The sequence below is a fragment of the Podospora pseudoanserina genome, chromosome 3 (assembly GCF_035222485.1).
Source record: "Podospora pseudoanserina strain CBS 124.78 chromosome 3, whole genome shotgun sequence".
Lineage (NCBI taxonomy): Eukaryota > Fungi > Ascomycota > Sordariomycetes > Sordariales > Podosporaceae > Podospora > Podospora pseudoanserina.
In genome coordinates, this window is record NC_085922.1 from 3734835 (window position 1) to 3748391 (window position 13557).

The 13557-nt window shown below is 54.5% G+C and overlaps 5 protein-coding genes across 5 annotated transcripts; 3 read left to right on the forward strand and 2 right to left on the reverse strand.

The window, feature by feature from the left end:
• Nucleotides 1–134: 134 nt before the first annotated feature.
• QC764_311280 (uncharacterized protein) lies at nt 135–1289 on the forward strand (the record flags this gene model as incomplete). The annotated part of the gene is made up of 2 exons (XM_062946238.1): nt 135–284; nt 336–1289. 2 exons carry the CDS (start codon nt 135–137, stop codon nt 1287–1289), a joined length of 1104 nt encoding a protein of 367 aa, XP_062802249.1.
• A 107-nt stretch (nt 1290–1396) lies between these two features.
• Nucleotides 1397–3345, reverse strand: QC764_311270 (uncharacterized protein). Its single transcript, XM_062946237.1, has 2 exons — nt 2448–3345; nt 1397–2331 (listed from the first exon to the last, which is right to left on the reverse strand). The coding sequence occupies exons 1-2, from the start codon at nt 2616–2618 to the stop codon at nt 1453–1455; spliced, it is 1050 nt and encodes a 349-aa protein (XP_062802250.1). The 5' UTR covers nt 2619–3345; the 3' UTR covers nt 1397–1452.
• A 740-nt stretch (nt 3346–4085) lies between these two features.
• Nucleotides 4086–5213, forward strand: QC764_311260 (uncharacterized protein; the record flags this gene model as incomplete). Its single annotated transcript, XM_062946236.1, has 1 exon — nt 4086–5213. One exon carries the CDS (start codon nt 4086–4088, stop codon nt 5211–5213), a length of 1128 nt encoding a protein of 375 aa, XP_062802251.1.
• Nucleotides 5214–6062: 849 nt separating this feature from the next.
• QC764_311250 (uncharacterized protein) lies at nt 6063–9209 on the reverse strand (the record flags this gene model as incomplete). The annotated part of the gene is made up of 1 exon (XM_062946235.1): nt 6063–9209. One exon carries the CDS (start codon nt 9207–9209, stop codon nt 6063–6065), a length of 3147 nt encoding a protein of 1048 aa, XP_062802252.1.
• A 1909-nt stretch (nt 9210–11118) lies between these two features.
• Nucleotides 11119–11940, forward strand: QC764_311245 (uncharacterized protein; the record flags this gene model as incomplete). Its single annotated transcript, XM_062946234.1, has 1 exon — nt 11119–11940. The coding sequence occupies one exon, from the start codon at nt 11119–11121 to the stop codon at nt 11938–11940; it is 822 nt and encodes a 273-aa protein (XP_062802253.1).
• Between the last annotated feature and the right edge of the window lie 1617 nt (nt 11941–13557).

The window sequence follows — 13557 nt, forward strand, 5'->3', positions numbered from 1 at the left end:
TGCTTAAACATCACCCACCAGTATAAGTTGACCCCTGAGCACGCCATCATCTACTATCACCATCATCAAAGACAGTTCAAGACTGCTACATCACCATCACCACCACCACCACCACCACCACCACCACCACCACAATGCATCTCCACCCAACCGTCCCGCTTGTCGTCTTCCTGGCTCGGGCCTCGGCCCAGGTTCACAGGATGGAGTTCGCCGACTCCTCCTCCCCCTCCATGCGCTCGCTGGCCGCCGAGTGCCCTGCAACAGCTGAGATGCCCAAGTGCGCCGTATGTTTTCCCTCTATTATACCCTCGGTTTGACACTAACACGAAAACCAGATCAGCTGCATCGACACGGCCGCGTCCTCCAACGGCTGCCCCACCGCCTCCGACCTCACCTGCCAGTGCAACAACTGGGCCGCCATCCAGCAAGCCGCCGCCCCCTGCGTCATCGCCGCCTGCGCGGCAAAAGCCCCCGATGTCCTCTCCATCGCGAGCGAGATCTGCTCCCAGTGCGCTGGCGTCCCGGTCGCCCAGACCATGAACGGGGCGGCGAACTTGCAGTGGGCGGCTGCTCAGCCTACGGGGAAGGCGTCGGTTCGTCGTAGTCAGGAGGGCCAGCTTCGCGATTGGGAGGATCTCTGGGTGGATGAGGAAGGGAAGGGGTGGGTGACCTTGCCGAGGAGGGCTGTCGTTGGTGCCGTGGCCAAGGAGACGGGACGGCCGGTGGTGCCGAGGGAGGTTTTGGAGCAAGACAGAGACAGGAAGATGCTGGCCCGGGCTGACCGCAAGCCGTTGGGACCGATCGACGTCAACTCCCTTGACCTTTCAGAAACGGGTCCCGAGCTCCCTGACTTTGGGTCTGGCAAGTCAACGGACCCTAAGGAGCCTGACTTTGGCACTGACGGGGCCCTCTCTTTCCACTCCGAGGGCCTGGAGCTTCCTGACTTCGGGTTTGACGAGTCCCAGGCCCCCGAGCTGCCCGGCTTTGGGTCTGAAAAGTCCAAGGGTCACGAGCTGGCCGACTTTGGCGGCGAGCCCACTGAGCTTCACCCTTGCTGGCCAGCAGGCTACCGGGGCTCTGGAAGCTTGCGGTCGTGTGATGATTTGCCCGACCACGACGGTGACAACCTTGGCGGAGCTGAGGAGAAGGATTTCGAGCAGACGAGATCCCGCACGTGGAAGAGAAAGACTGATCTTGTTTATGAAAAGGAGGAGCAGGAGAGGTTGAGGCAGTTGAAGGATATGAAGGAGCAGGAGAAGCAGGGTGAGCAGATGAAGTGGACGTGGTAGAACGCAAACAGGAATGCCTTCACTGAGGCAGGTGGGTGCAAGAAGGACTGAAAAGAAGGATTTAGATTGATGATGGTTATGGTATCATTAAATTCATGCTGATCGCTCTACCTCGCACTCCCCGTCTATGTCTATCTCTGTGTCTGTACCCATTTTCTACCACTCAAAGGGAAGCCTTGGCCTCGGGCTCGTTTTCCAAGACGAATCTGTATCTCGGCGCTCCCTTCTCGAAATCGACAATAGCCTGGTTGGCGTCCTTCATGGGGATGGTAGAAATCCACGGCTTGACACCCTTGGCGAGGGCCAAGTCGAACATCTCCCTGATGTCATCCGGGCTGCCGATCAAACTGCCAGTGATCTTGATGCGCTTGAAGATCAAGGGCTTCTGCTGGAAGGTTGGGAAGCCGTCATCGGGCAGACCGACCTGCACAAAGACACCGTCAAACTTGAGCAGGTTGAAGTAGTCCTGTACCGGCATGTCGGTCTGGCTGACAGTGCAGACGATCAAATCGATGGTGTTGGCGTGGGTCTTGCCCCATCTGGGGTCTTCGGCGGTAGCGATGAACTCGTCAGCGCCCATCTTGAGGGCGTCCTCTTTCTTGGCGTTTGTTCTAGAGATGACAACGACCTTGTCCGCACCGAGAGCCTTGGCCCACATGACACCAAAGTGACCGAGGCCACCGAGACCGACGATGCCGACTGTCTTGCCAGGACCGGCGCCGTGGTGCTTGAGGGGAGCGTAGGTGGTCACACCACCGCACAACATCGGAGCGGCCTCGGCGCTGGAGATGCCCTCGGGAATCTTGACGGCGAAGCGGGCGGGAACGCGGTTGTAGGTGGCGTAACCGCCGTAGGACTTGCCGCCGTTGAGGTAGACGCCGTTGTAGGTACCGACGTGCTTGTTGGGGCAGTAGTTCTCCTGGCCAGACTCGCAGGCCTCGCAAGGCTTGCCTGTGCGGCTGCAGCAAGAGTCGGACTGGGCACCGACACCCACGCGGTCGCCGAGAGCGAGGTGCTTGACTTGAGAACCGACTCTGACGACCTTGCCGACGATTTCGTGACCAACGCAGCATGGGTAGAGAGTTGGGCCCTGGTGTTTCACGTTAGTATTCTGTGCTGGCTCGGGAGTCTCGGAAAGAGTTGGTGAGGACAACATACCCATCCGGAGCGGAGAGTGTGAAGGTCGCTGCCGCAGATACCGCAGTGAGAGATCTTGATATCGATGTCGGTCTCCTCCCAAGGCTTGGGCTCAAACTCGCCCCATTGCATCTTGCCCTCGGCCGAGCTGGCATCGAGGCCAAGCCATCCTTCAAACTTGTAGTCGGTCATTTTTTGATTATTTCGAAAGGGCGGCTGAGTTCAAGTCTGGGAAAAGACTGGCAAGTAAGGGTATCAAAGATGAGGTAGAGGTAGAGGTGATGATGAAAGAACAGGACCAGACACAAAACTCAGAGTGAGTGAGGAAACGACGAGATATATACCACCCCTCCACCCCCCTTCCCTTCTCCTCCGCGGCATCCATTACCAATGCCCAGAACCATGAGCGACTCCATAGATTGCGCTCGAATCCATTTTTCTGTTTCGAAATCTCCACCTTGCCGAGTATCAAAATTAGTAATGCAGCTTGTTGTACTGGGCTGTCACGGACTGAATAGTGCATCTTCACGATACAGGTAGTTGTTCCGGCACCGGGGCCTCCCTGTTGCTACCTAATCTTTTTCCGGTAATTCTTTTCGCCCAAGAAAGCACGTCTTTTCTTTGCAGAAAAGCCATCTCGAGCTATCTTACCAAGCGTGGCAAAACAGTAAGCTAGCGCCAAACAGAAGAAAAAAATCCCAGGTTGTTGTTCCAGGACCACGTTTCTAGATTCCGAAAATTCCGACAGGGCGGGATGACGAAATCGTCGATAAGGCGAGAACATGGTGGAGTTTAGATAAAGTCGGTGGATAACGATCTATCGTGGGTATCCAGTCAGAGGTGAATCGTGACGGCGCCAGCAAAATCGAGTCAAGGATTTGCCTCCGACGCCAAAAGGCCGAGTCTCGGGAAGTGGGGCCCAACTCGACAAGATTGTTTCAACATTTTCAACATGACTTGTTGATTAAGGTAAGGTCTTTGTAAAGAGGATCAAGGTTTGTAGATTAGACGGCCCAAGCTCTATAAAGACTCGGTGGACAACATTAGGTAAGCTATGTGTAGGGTAGTCCCTATATCTTGTGGACATCAACTTGAATTTCACCAGATATCAAAAGATGGAAACGAATGAGGGTCGATATCGTTGAAATCAATAGTTAGTTAGACGCATCATGATCTGAGTTCGCATTCAGTCTTCACGGCTACCTCCAGTCCCAGATTACATCACAGGATTTGATTTTTTTTTTATAACTTGTATTGGCCTTTTGGGTAATGCGAGTTGCGCTTGAGGGAGACGGCGGCCCAAGGACAAAGCTATGGAGATGAGGGTTGCTCAATGTTGGGGATATGATTATCAGGGACAGACTCAAGGGGATATGACTGAACGGGCAGTAACTGCATGATGGGTTGCTGGTTGGGGTGGATATTGTGTAGTTGGAGGAAATCAAAGCGCAGGCGGGTAACGATGCCGTGAAGGTGGATGTTAAGCTGGAGCCTAGAGGTTATTGCGGTTTAGGTTTAGGGCGTGTACAACATTGGTATAGCGATGTGTGTTGTCGGCACAGGGGTGTGATGACAGCCAACACCAGCCGCAGATTCTGACCAGGGTGCCAACTTCGTCCGCTGCCTTGGGTCAATGGTACCACCTCAATAAGCGCACGTATGGGATGTCACTTCGTCGACCAGGTTTCTGGGCTCGGCAGGCAAAGTCGTCTTATAAAAACCAACTCAACATCCCCTTTTCTCACCACACACAAACACCAACATCAACATCAACATCAACAGACAAGATGCACCTTCACCACCTCGCCCTCCTCGGGGCCATCCCCCTATCACTGGCTCACCCGTCCCCGTCAGCCCCCTCCATCACCGAGCTCTTCGCCTACCCCCCCACAAACCCTATCTTCCTCGAAAACCTCCTCCCCCTTCCGGACTCCCGCCTCTTACTCTCCTCCTTCTCCCCCTCCCTCCTCCTTTTCTCTCCCAACTCCCCCACAACCCCAACCGCCCTCACCCCTTCCCAAACTGCACCTCCTACACAGGCCTAACCTCCCTCTCCCCCACCACCTACGCAGTCACAGGCGGCGTCATGGCCGGCCTCGGTTTGGACCCCACCACAACCGCCCTCCACATCTTCTCCCTCTCCCCCAACTCCACCACCCCCACCCTCCTGAACTCCATCCCCTCAACTACCCCCTCCCCAACGGCCTCCTCGCCCTCCCTTCCAACAAAAGCATCATCCTCTCGGCCGACTCCCTCACCGGCTCCATCCTCCGAATCGACACAACAACCAACACCGTCACCACAATCCTCCAATCCCCCCAGCTCCTCGGCGGCACAGTCTTCCCCCTCGGCATCAACGGCCTCGCCGCCCGGCCCCTGTTCGACGGATACCTCTACTTTACCGTTTCCGGCCAGGGGTATTTCGGGAGGATCAAACTCTCCAACCAGGGGTACATCCCCTCGGGCAGCCAAATCCAAGTGCTGGCCCAGATTCAGGACCCCGGGTGGGTCAACGCGTTTGACGATCTCGATTTTGACCACACCGGCAAGAGCGCCTACATTGCCTGGCAGAGGGGGAGGGTCGTCAAGGTTACTCAGGCCGCATGGGGACAGCAGTGGACGCAGGAGACTATCGTCAATGGGACCGAGGATGTGACGCTGAAGGGTGTTACGGCGGTGAAATTCGCGAAGGGCTGGTCGGGGAGGAAGGTCTTGTTTGCTACCACCGGGGGACTGGAGGGGGAGAATGATCAGGTGGGAGGGCAGGTGGTGAGGATTGATCTCTAGGGCTGCCGACGGCAAAGAACGATAGAAACAGAGGGACAAAGTCAGAAATAATGCACGTTGCCGCAAGTCCTCTATCACCATGACCAAATATATATATATATATATATATAAATATATGCATATATATGCCCCCTTTGATCCTTTTAATGCCACCATTAACAAGTATGCGCCTCCCATGACGGCTAAATGATACCGAACGGCCAACTCCAGACCTACCCAACCGTGTACAGTGCACATCATTCATCACCTGACTCCTATATCCTTCCCCCGTCCAGCACTTCCCTCCCGAGGATCTCAACCTCGCCCGTCTCCCCTGTCCTTCTCCTTTCCACGACCCATCGTTTTCCCTCATCACCGTCAGCCATCGTGTAAGAAATGCTATCCGCCGACCCCTTGTGTCGATGCCCCATGACCGGCCGTTGCCTTTCCCCTTCACTAACAACAAAGCCCTCTGTCCCTGTGCTCCTTTCCCCTGGCCCCTTCTCCCCCGCAGCACCATGAACATTAACCCCCTCAACAACCGGCAAAGCAGGCGCCAACCCCCTCCCGATAACCGTCCTCTCCTCCTGCTCCTCCTCCTCCTCCTCCTCTTCCCCGTCCTCCAGCACGGGCGAGCAAGCAAACGCGCTCCCGCTCCCGGGGGCAATACCCGGACTAGGCACCAAGACCGGCAACTGCACCCCCGGCGGCGGGGCAAACATGCCCATGCCCATGCCCATGCCCATGCCCATGCCCATCCCCACCGGCATCCCCATCATACCCATCTGATTGACATCCATACCTCCAATCCCCGGCGGCCGTTGCGGCAAAGGCGACACCACCGCCCCATTGACCCCATTAGCCCCCTGGTTATTGTTCCCAAAACCACCCGCAGTAAAAGCAGCCATCTGTAACGCCGGACTCGCCGTCCCCTCCCTCCCCCTCCCCAACATCAGAACTACTCCAAACCGAAAAGGCACTCCCCTTCCTACCGTGACCTATCGATCCGGCGTGCAGGTGCCCACCGAACGGTGACTCCGACGGTCCCCTCTCCGACTTTGGACTCCCCTCCCTCGAGCTGACTTGTGAGCCCCCGCCGCCGGCACCAAACGCCCGGTTTCTCGCCTTCATGTAAGCAGCCACACTCAGCGAATTCTCGTCGTCCCCCAGCAGCGCCAGCTGCGCCAGACCCGGACTGTTGATCGTGAGCGAGTTTCTTCCCGTGTCGCTCCCTATCGCGGGGGGGAGCGTCAGGGACATGATCGAGTTACGGTTCGAGTACTCTGACCGCTCCGTGATGGGCGTCAAGTTTGGTTCTCGGCAGACGATGCGCCCGCTCTTGCTGCGGCCTAACCCCCCAGCCGGGCCAAAATACCCGCCGTTGGCATAAGAAAACAAATTCTCGGCACTGAGGTCGGCCTGCTGGCCGTTGGAGTTGTTGCCGCTGCTGCTGTTGTTATGATGCCCGTAGCCCCCTTGCGGCATGGGGGCAGAGTAAAAGCCAAACTCTTGGCCATACCACCCGTCCGAGTCGTTGGCGAGCGCCTCGGCATTGGCTTCGGCAATGATGGCATCGTCGTCAAAGTCGTAGTCGTCTTGGTAGCCGCCGCCATAGTCGTCATAGTCCTTCTCGTAGTCATCAAAGCTGACCTCTTTTTCGTAGTCGTCCAGGATTGCGTCGAGGTTCTCGGCTGACTCGGCCGAGTCAGTTGGAGATGTGACGGTGAGCTCAGCTTCGGGTGTTGGTGACGAGTTGCGACGGAATTTCCCCGAGGCCGCAGCCTTCTGAGCGGCTTCGGCGAGGGCAGCTTGGTATGCTAGGTCTTGGCCCGGGAAAGGCGACATTTCTGGTGGCTGAGGAGCCAGTTGGAATGCGGGTAATGGTTCCGTAGCTACCTTGTGTTCGGACTCAACGACCGGCTGCTGAGTCGCGGCGCTGATGGAGGTGTGGCCAGTGGACGCCGCAGCCCCTGAAGCCCCGGACGGATCCGATGTCGTGTCAGAGGTGCGGTTGGAAGCCCGAAGCTGCGCAGCACGCATGGCTTCCTGGGCTTGCGCAAAGGCACCAGGTATTGGGCGCCCGTATTTGTCTGTATCGTTATTGTCAAAGATGGATTCGTCAATGACAAATCCATCACCGGTAAAGTCCAGCTCATCAGCCAGCCCGTCGTCAAAGTAAATGTCATCGTCAAGCCTCCTCCTCTCCGGTGCTGGGTTCGGAGCGAGTTCGGCTTCGGGCACAGGTTCGGGTTGAGACTCCGGCACAGATTCGAGCGCAGGTTCCGGGGCAGCCTCAGGGGCGGACTCAACAACCGACAGGCTGGTGGGCCGATGAGTAGGCTGTTCCAACGTTGCACCTCCAGGCTCATCCCCTGGCTGAATGCTCAACCCGTCCATGGCCTCCTCCAACTTTGGCAAGGTCGAAGGGTCCGGAAAGGCGGGCGTCAGCAGACCTGGTGTCGTGTCCTTGGTCATGGCGTAGCCAATAACTGTCCCATTGGCATCTCGTGGAGTCGGCAGCAGCATCCCTGCCGGACTATGAGGGCTGGCCACCGCCGAGGCTGGGTTCGAGCGCTGAAAGACAAATCCAGCAAAGTTCTCCTGGTCATTGTCCGGATCGCCAGCGGCTTCGGGGTCCTCTTCTTCTTCTTCTTCAATGTCGTAATCCATACTCACACACGGTATGTCCTCTTCGAACCCGTCATCGTCCATCATAGCGTCATAGTCAAAATCCTCGTCAAAGTCATCGAATCGCGAGTCGCGCTGGCCCAGTCCTATATCGTCAGCGGGCTTCTTCTCCTGTTCACGCATACGATGGCGCTCTTCCAAAAGCTTTTCCTGTTTGGCAGCTCCAATCATGTCAAAACTGAACCTCGACGAGGTGCTCTTCATGTGTTTTGGAATGGCAGACCGCACCGAGCTCTTCATGGAGAGCTTGGAGATGGAAAACGAGCGTGAGGCGGTGGTCCTGACCGATGCTTTCGAGTCCAATGGAGCACCAGCACCGATGGTAGTGGCCGCCGAGGTGGCCGACGACGAAGTCCGGGTGGACATGGCAGGCTCATCTTTGGGAGGTACGGGTGGCACTGCTTCTTCAGAAGCTGGAGGGAGCGTCCAGCCCCCATCAGCACTGCGCGTGCTTTCCGGGATGACCTCTTCTTGAAGGCGGTGACCGACATCACCAGGATCTGTCCGCGCACCCGGCGTGTCCGCAATCGCAGGCGTTTCTACCTGCGAAGCTGTGGTCGAAGCACTTAAAGCACCTTCGGTACTAGGGGTTACTCTTTTCGGGCGTGGGGCGCTAAAATCGTGGATTCTTGTGCCCCTGATGCTCACGTCTGGTGTTGGTGTCTTTACCACCGGTTGTGACTCTGGTGGCTGGTTGCTTGTTTTTCTCCTCAGCAATAATGATGACATGGAATTTCGCAAAAATGGTAGACTCTTCCTCCCCTTGGGAGCAGGCTCCGAAGGCGCTCCCGGCGGCTGTGTAAGAGCGGTGTCACTAGACCCGCGGGCCCCGGACGGCCGAGCAGAGGATCCTCCTGATCCCAGCTGAAGATCTGTCGGAGCAAAGAAGGATGACGATTTGGAAGACTTGGACGGTTTGACGGCTGTCAGAGCTGGCCGGGCAGCAAGACCGGTGTTGATGGGCGGCGGCGGGGCCTTTGTTCTCGAGAATCGTTTTTCCGGCAGCGAGGTAGCCAAAGACGACTGAGCATTATCGGGTGCCGTCGACTCCTGCATGGTCCTCCTAAGCTGATGCAGGGCTACTCCGCCCAAGAATCCGGTGCTGTTTCCATCGAAGGCTGAGCGAGCGGGAGGCGACTGGGTGCTGTTGTCGACAGGTGTGCGACCGAGGTCGGGGTCGGCCGAGGAGACTCGCGCAAGCGGCTGTAGGGTGTTGTTGTCAGCGTCATGGTGGTGGCCCGCAGCGGCTTCCCATGTCGCAATCTGGTCGGGGGTGGGCTCGGAGGGGTTGGACGGGGCTCGTCGGTGGAATCGCAGGTGTGACAGCATTTTCTACTTCTTCAAGACACAACAAGACCTGGCAAAGCAGGCGGGGGTCTAAAACATTGAATCGCGACAGCGTAACGCGATCCCAGCTCGGATCGCGGACTGGTGGAGGGAGGGGGGGTATCGTGTATCGTGGGTGGCGCCACTGTAGGAGAGAGACAGTGTTTGACGTTGGAACTTGTGTATGTATACAATTCAACACATTTGAGAGCAAAAGAAGCGAGCGACAGGCGAATTGAAGAACAAGAAGAAGACGGAGAAGAAGGAAGATCAGTTTTGGTGAAGATGGGTTGATGCGACGGAACAAATTCATGGAATCCTTGGCGGTCCACTTGGTAGTGTCTGTCAACGGCCGAGGGGTCAGTGCGTTTAGTGGGTTGGTGGGGGGACTTTGTTATCAACGACGGCTTCTGTTGAGTGCTATGGTGGTATGGTACGGTTGACCATTTCCAGTTGAAGGATGTGTTCATCTGGAAGTGTATTTTATTGGGTAGCTAGGTAGGTAGGTATCTCCCTATCATTCATGGGTGGTACTGACACAACACACCTTGAGCTTTGGAGCTCTCTGCCAAGCTCCAGGGCATCAGATACGGAGCTCAACAGAGTGGTTCATCCCAAGATACGAGTCCCGGACTAAAGACGAAAAAGAGGTTTTATATCGCGGTGGGGATGCAGCTTATGCAGCAGATGAGGGGGATTAACATTGTGACTTGCTATGCGCCGACGCTGTACAAGACCGGGTTAGGGATGAGCGAGAAAAAGGCCTTGCTGCTAGGGGGTTTACGCAGGCGTGGTATGTCTTGGCTTCTTTTGTCACTTGGGTATGCTATCGACAAAGTTGGGAGGAGGAAACTGTTGATGAACATGGCGTTTGAAAGGGAGTGGTTTTGGTCGGGGAGGGGGCATTAGCAACAGCAGCGGGTTCACATCTAGGAATGATCATGACAAGTGGCTTGTCTGTTTCTATTTGAACGGTGCTTTTACCTGGGGATGGATGGCGTGCGTGTGGGTGTGCCCTCCGGAAATTCTACCGTTGAGCATCAGAGCCAAGGGTTCGGCGTGGGCGGCGGCGGCCGACTTTATGGGGAATTGGATCGTGGTAGAGGTGACACCGGTTGGAATCGCTAACGGTGGGCTGGACGTTTTCATCTGACACGGGCCGGGTTCAACGCGGTCAAGGGCATTGTTATCTGGCTGTTTTACCCCGAGACGGGAGGACATGCCGCTGGAGGCCGTTGATCTTGTTTTTACTGGTCCGGCTCACCGTGTCACGACCGAGGACAGCGATGCGTGGTTCGGCAGGCTGCAGTGGGACAGGGTGAGGGTAGCTGAGGAAGCTGTCAGGGTCAGTAGACTCAACAGAGAAGGGGAGAGACAGCCTCTCCTGTCCTCTTGAGTGTGTATCTCTCGAGACCCGGATGAGCTGTCAGTCTCAAAAGACCAGACGAACTTCTTGACTCTCCAAACATGAAACACGCCCAAACGGGAATAGCGGCACACACCCCACGAAGCTTGGCACAGGCTAAAAGACAACGTCACAGGCCAGTCCCGGTCTCGTGTGTCAGGGTGGGTGTGTGGTGTGTAAGTGCCGTTCCAAGAAATTGACCCAAAGGGAAGAGGGAAGACGGGAGAAAAGAGGTCGTCATTTTTGCCTCTTTCTCCCTGTCTTTCGAGTTACTCAAAAGCAAGCTTCTGCTCTTGTTATTATCTGTGTCCTCGTCGCACCCGAAGTTGCGCACAACCGCTGCGGACCACAACACAATGCCCCACCTTCTTGCCTCTGTGCGTTGAGCATTCTCGTATCGCTTCTGCTTCCACTTGATCGGCCATCATCTTTTTCGATTCGATACCACTTTCTTTTTCTTTTTTTCGACTACTGTTTTTGCTCTTTCTTCTACAGAGGCCGCAAAACATGGCCGACCAACCAGTAGCCCCCGCCCGAGCCAGCACCCTCGAGATGGAACGAATCCGCTACGACCCCGAATGGGAGATCCCCACCAACTACCCCCCTCGAAAAAAGCCCGAGAACCCCCTCCTCGCAAAGATCAAGTCGACCTTTACCACCACCACTCCCTCAACCCTCCCGCCACCAGCAGCATCAGCACCAGCCGTCGTCAACATCGACTCAAAAGAAACCTCCCTCCCCCCATCCACCTCCCACTCGGCCAACGGCGTCCCCCTTCCCCCGGGTAAACAACACCCCGGCCTCCTAAGCAGGTACCTCCCCCCAGAAAAGCGCTGCTTTGGTCATCTCACCCGCCGTGCCTTCCTCCTGCTCCTCCTCGCCATCCTTTTCATCCTGGCCCTCGCCCTTGGTCTAGGCCTCGGCTTAGGTCTCCGACACCGTCAGTCCGAATCCATCCCCCTCCCCTGGACCTCGGCCGGAAAGGGGGTACAAACCGGCTCCCTGACCTTTTACGACCCCTCCTCTGCCGCCGGAGCATGCGGGTGGTACAGCTCCGATAACGACTCTGTTGTTGCTGTTTCGCATGCTCTGTTCGATGCTGGGTTGGATGCCTCGGGGACCAAAAACTCGAATGGGAACGTGCTCTGTGGACGGATGATACGAGTTTGGGAGGAGGGAAAGGAGGGGGATAAGAAGGTGGTGGAGGTTGTGGATCGGTGTACTGGTTGTGAGGTTAGGGATTTGGATTTGGGGGATGGGGTTTTTGGGGGGGTTACCGGGCAGGGGCAGGATAGGGGGCGGGTGAGGGGGGGGTGGGAGTGGGTTTAACCTTTTTTTGATCCTCTCTTATTCTTCCTTCTGTTCTTGTGTTGGTGGAGTATGGAGTTTTGGAGGGGAGGGGGATAATGGATGGGTTGGGTTATTGGGACAGCGTATTTCTTATTTTTTTCTGGTGTTTGTTTTTTTGCTATGTAATAACACTAGGGACTGGATTGGCAAGGGGTACTTCGGGGAGAAAATCAATGGACAGCACACAAGGGAAACAGGACTTGGAAGGTATAGGAAATGATAACGCACACGGGTTGGCGATGGGAAGAAAAGAGCAGGTTGCAATGGTCGCCTACATAAGGCAGTCGACGGACAGTTCTAGCGGCTGCTGAATGTATCATTTACGCTCTGGCAGCAATGTAACTTTTGGCAGAAGTGTGAAATAAGTTAATGTGTCAATGCAGTAATTGACTGTCCTAGGAACCTGGCTTCTCTTTACCACGGACATAGTTCCTCCCTTTTCCATTTATGAAGAGAGAACCTTTACGGAACCCCTTATTTATTTCATCAGTGCCTCCCTCCCTCCCCATTTACTTACCTCTCCTATAAAATAGCAAAAGGCTTTAAAACAAAAATAATAAGCGTTTAACGTATATTATAAGCGAGTGACCCATATAAGCGAGTGACCCACTTCCTTCGTGACATGACACCTTCGCACTCAATAACAATTTCCTCAACCATCTAAGATGCCTTTTAATTCAAATGAAGCCCACATAATCTTAGCCCTCCAAGCGCTTTAAAACGATAAGAATCTAAGCGAACGAGCCGCAGCTAAGATCTATGGAGTCGATCGTAAGACTCTAGGGCGTCGGCGCGCTGGCCGGCCTGCACGACGCGATATTACGCCCAAATCGAAAAAGCTTACTTAATCTAAAGAGGATACTATTATTTAATACGTTATTAAGCTATATGCGCGAGCTTTTCCACTAAGATTACGTAATGTAAAAGATATAGCTAACTAACTACTACGCGTACGCGACGCGTACCCTATTAATAAGCTTTAAGTATATAATTTCGTTAAACGCTAACTATAGCTCCGTACGCGTTTTACGTATAAATACGATTACTAGAGGGCTAAGTGCGAGGATCTAAAGGTTATTACCGAGTAGTTTACGCTCGTACGGAATATTAAGGCTAAGTACGGTATTATAAATAACGATATTTATAACTTCGACGAGACTAGGTTTATAATAGGTATTATTTTCGCAGGTATAGTAATTATAACTTCGGACGGCTTTAATAAGGTAAAACTAGTTTAGCCTAGTAACCGCGAATAGGTAACGGTAATCTAGGGAGTTAATACCCTCGGCCGGGCTATTCCTTCCTTTATTATTTTAGCCGCGTAATACTACCTCGCTAATTAATATACTAAGTATAATCTACCGTTTACCTAGCGTATCGTAATTACTAATAATAGCTAGATTATTAATCCGGTAAGCCTAGATTAGATTAAGTATTTCGACTATTATATAACGTTCCGTATAAAGGGTAAATACTAGTTATTAATCCTTAATAGCCACGAAAGCTATTACTTAACCGAATTCGAGCGCCATTGCTAGTAAAATAATATTATTATACTCTATATACCTTTATACTCCTCCTATCTCCTCTAGCTAC

Excerpts from the sequence above, each read along its gene's own strand:
- QC764_311270 (XM_062946237.1), bottom strand. The coding sequence starts at position 2,618 with ATGACCGACTACAAGTTTGAAGGATGGCTTGGCCTCGATGCCAGCTCG. Across the intron at positions 2,332-2,447 it reads ACACTCTCCGCTCCGGATGG|GTCGTCAGAGTCGGTTCTCA; the intron begins GTATGTTGTCCT and ends ATCGTCGGCAAG.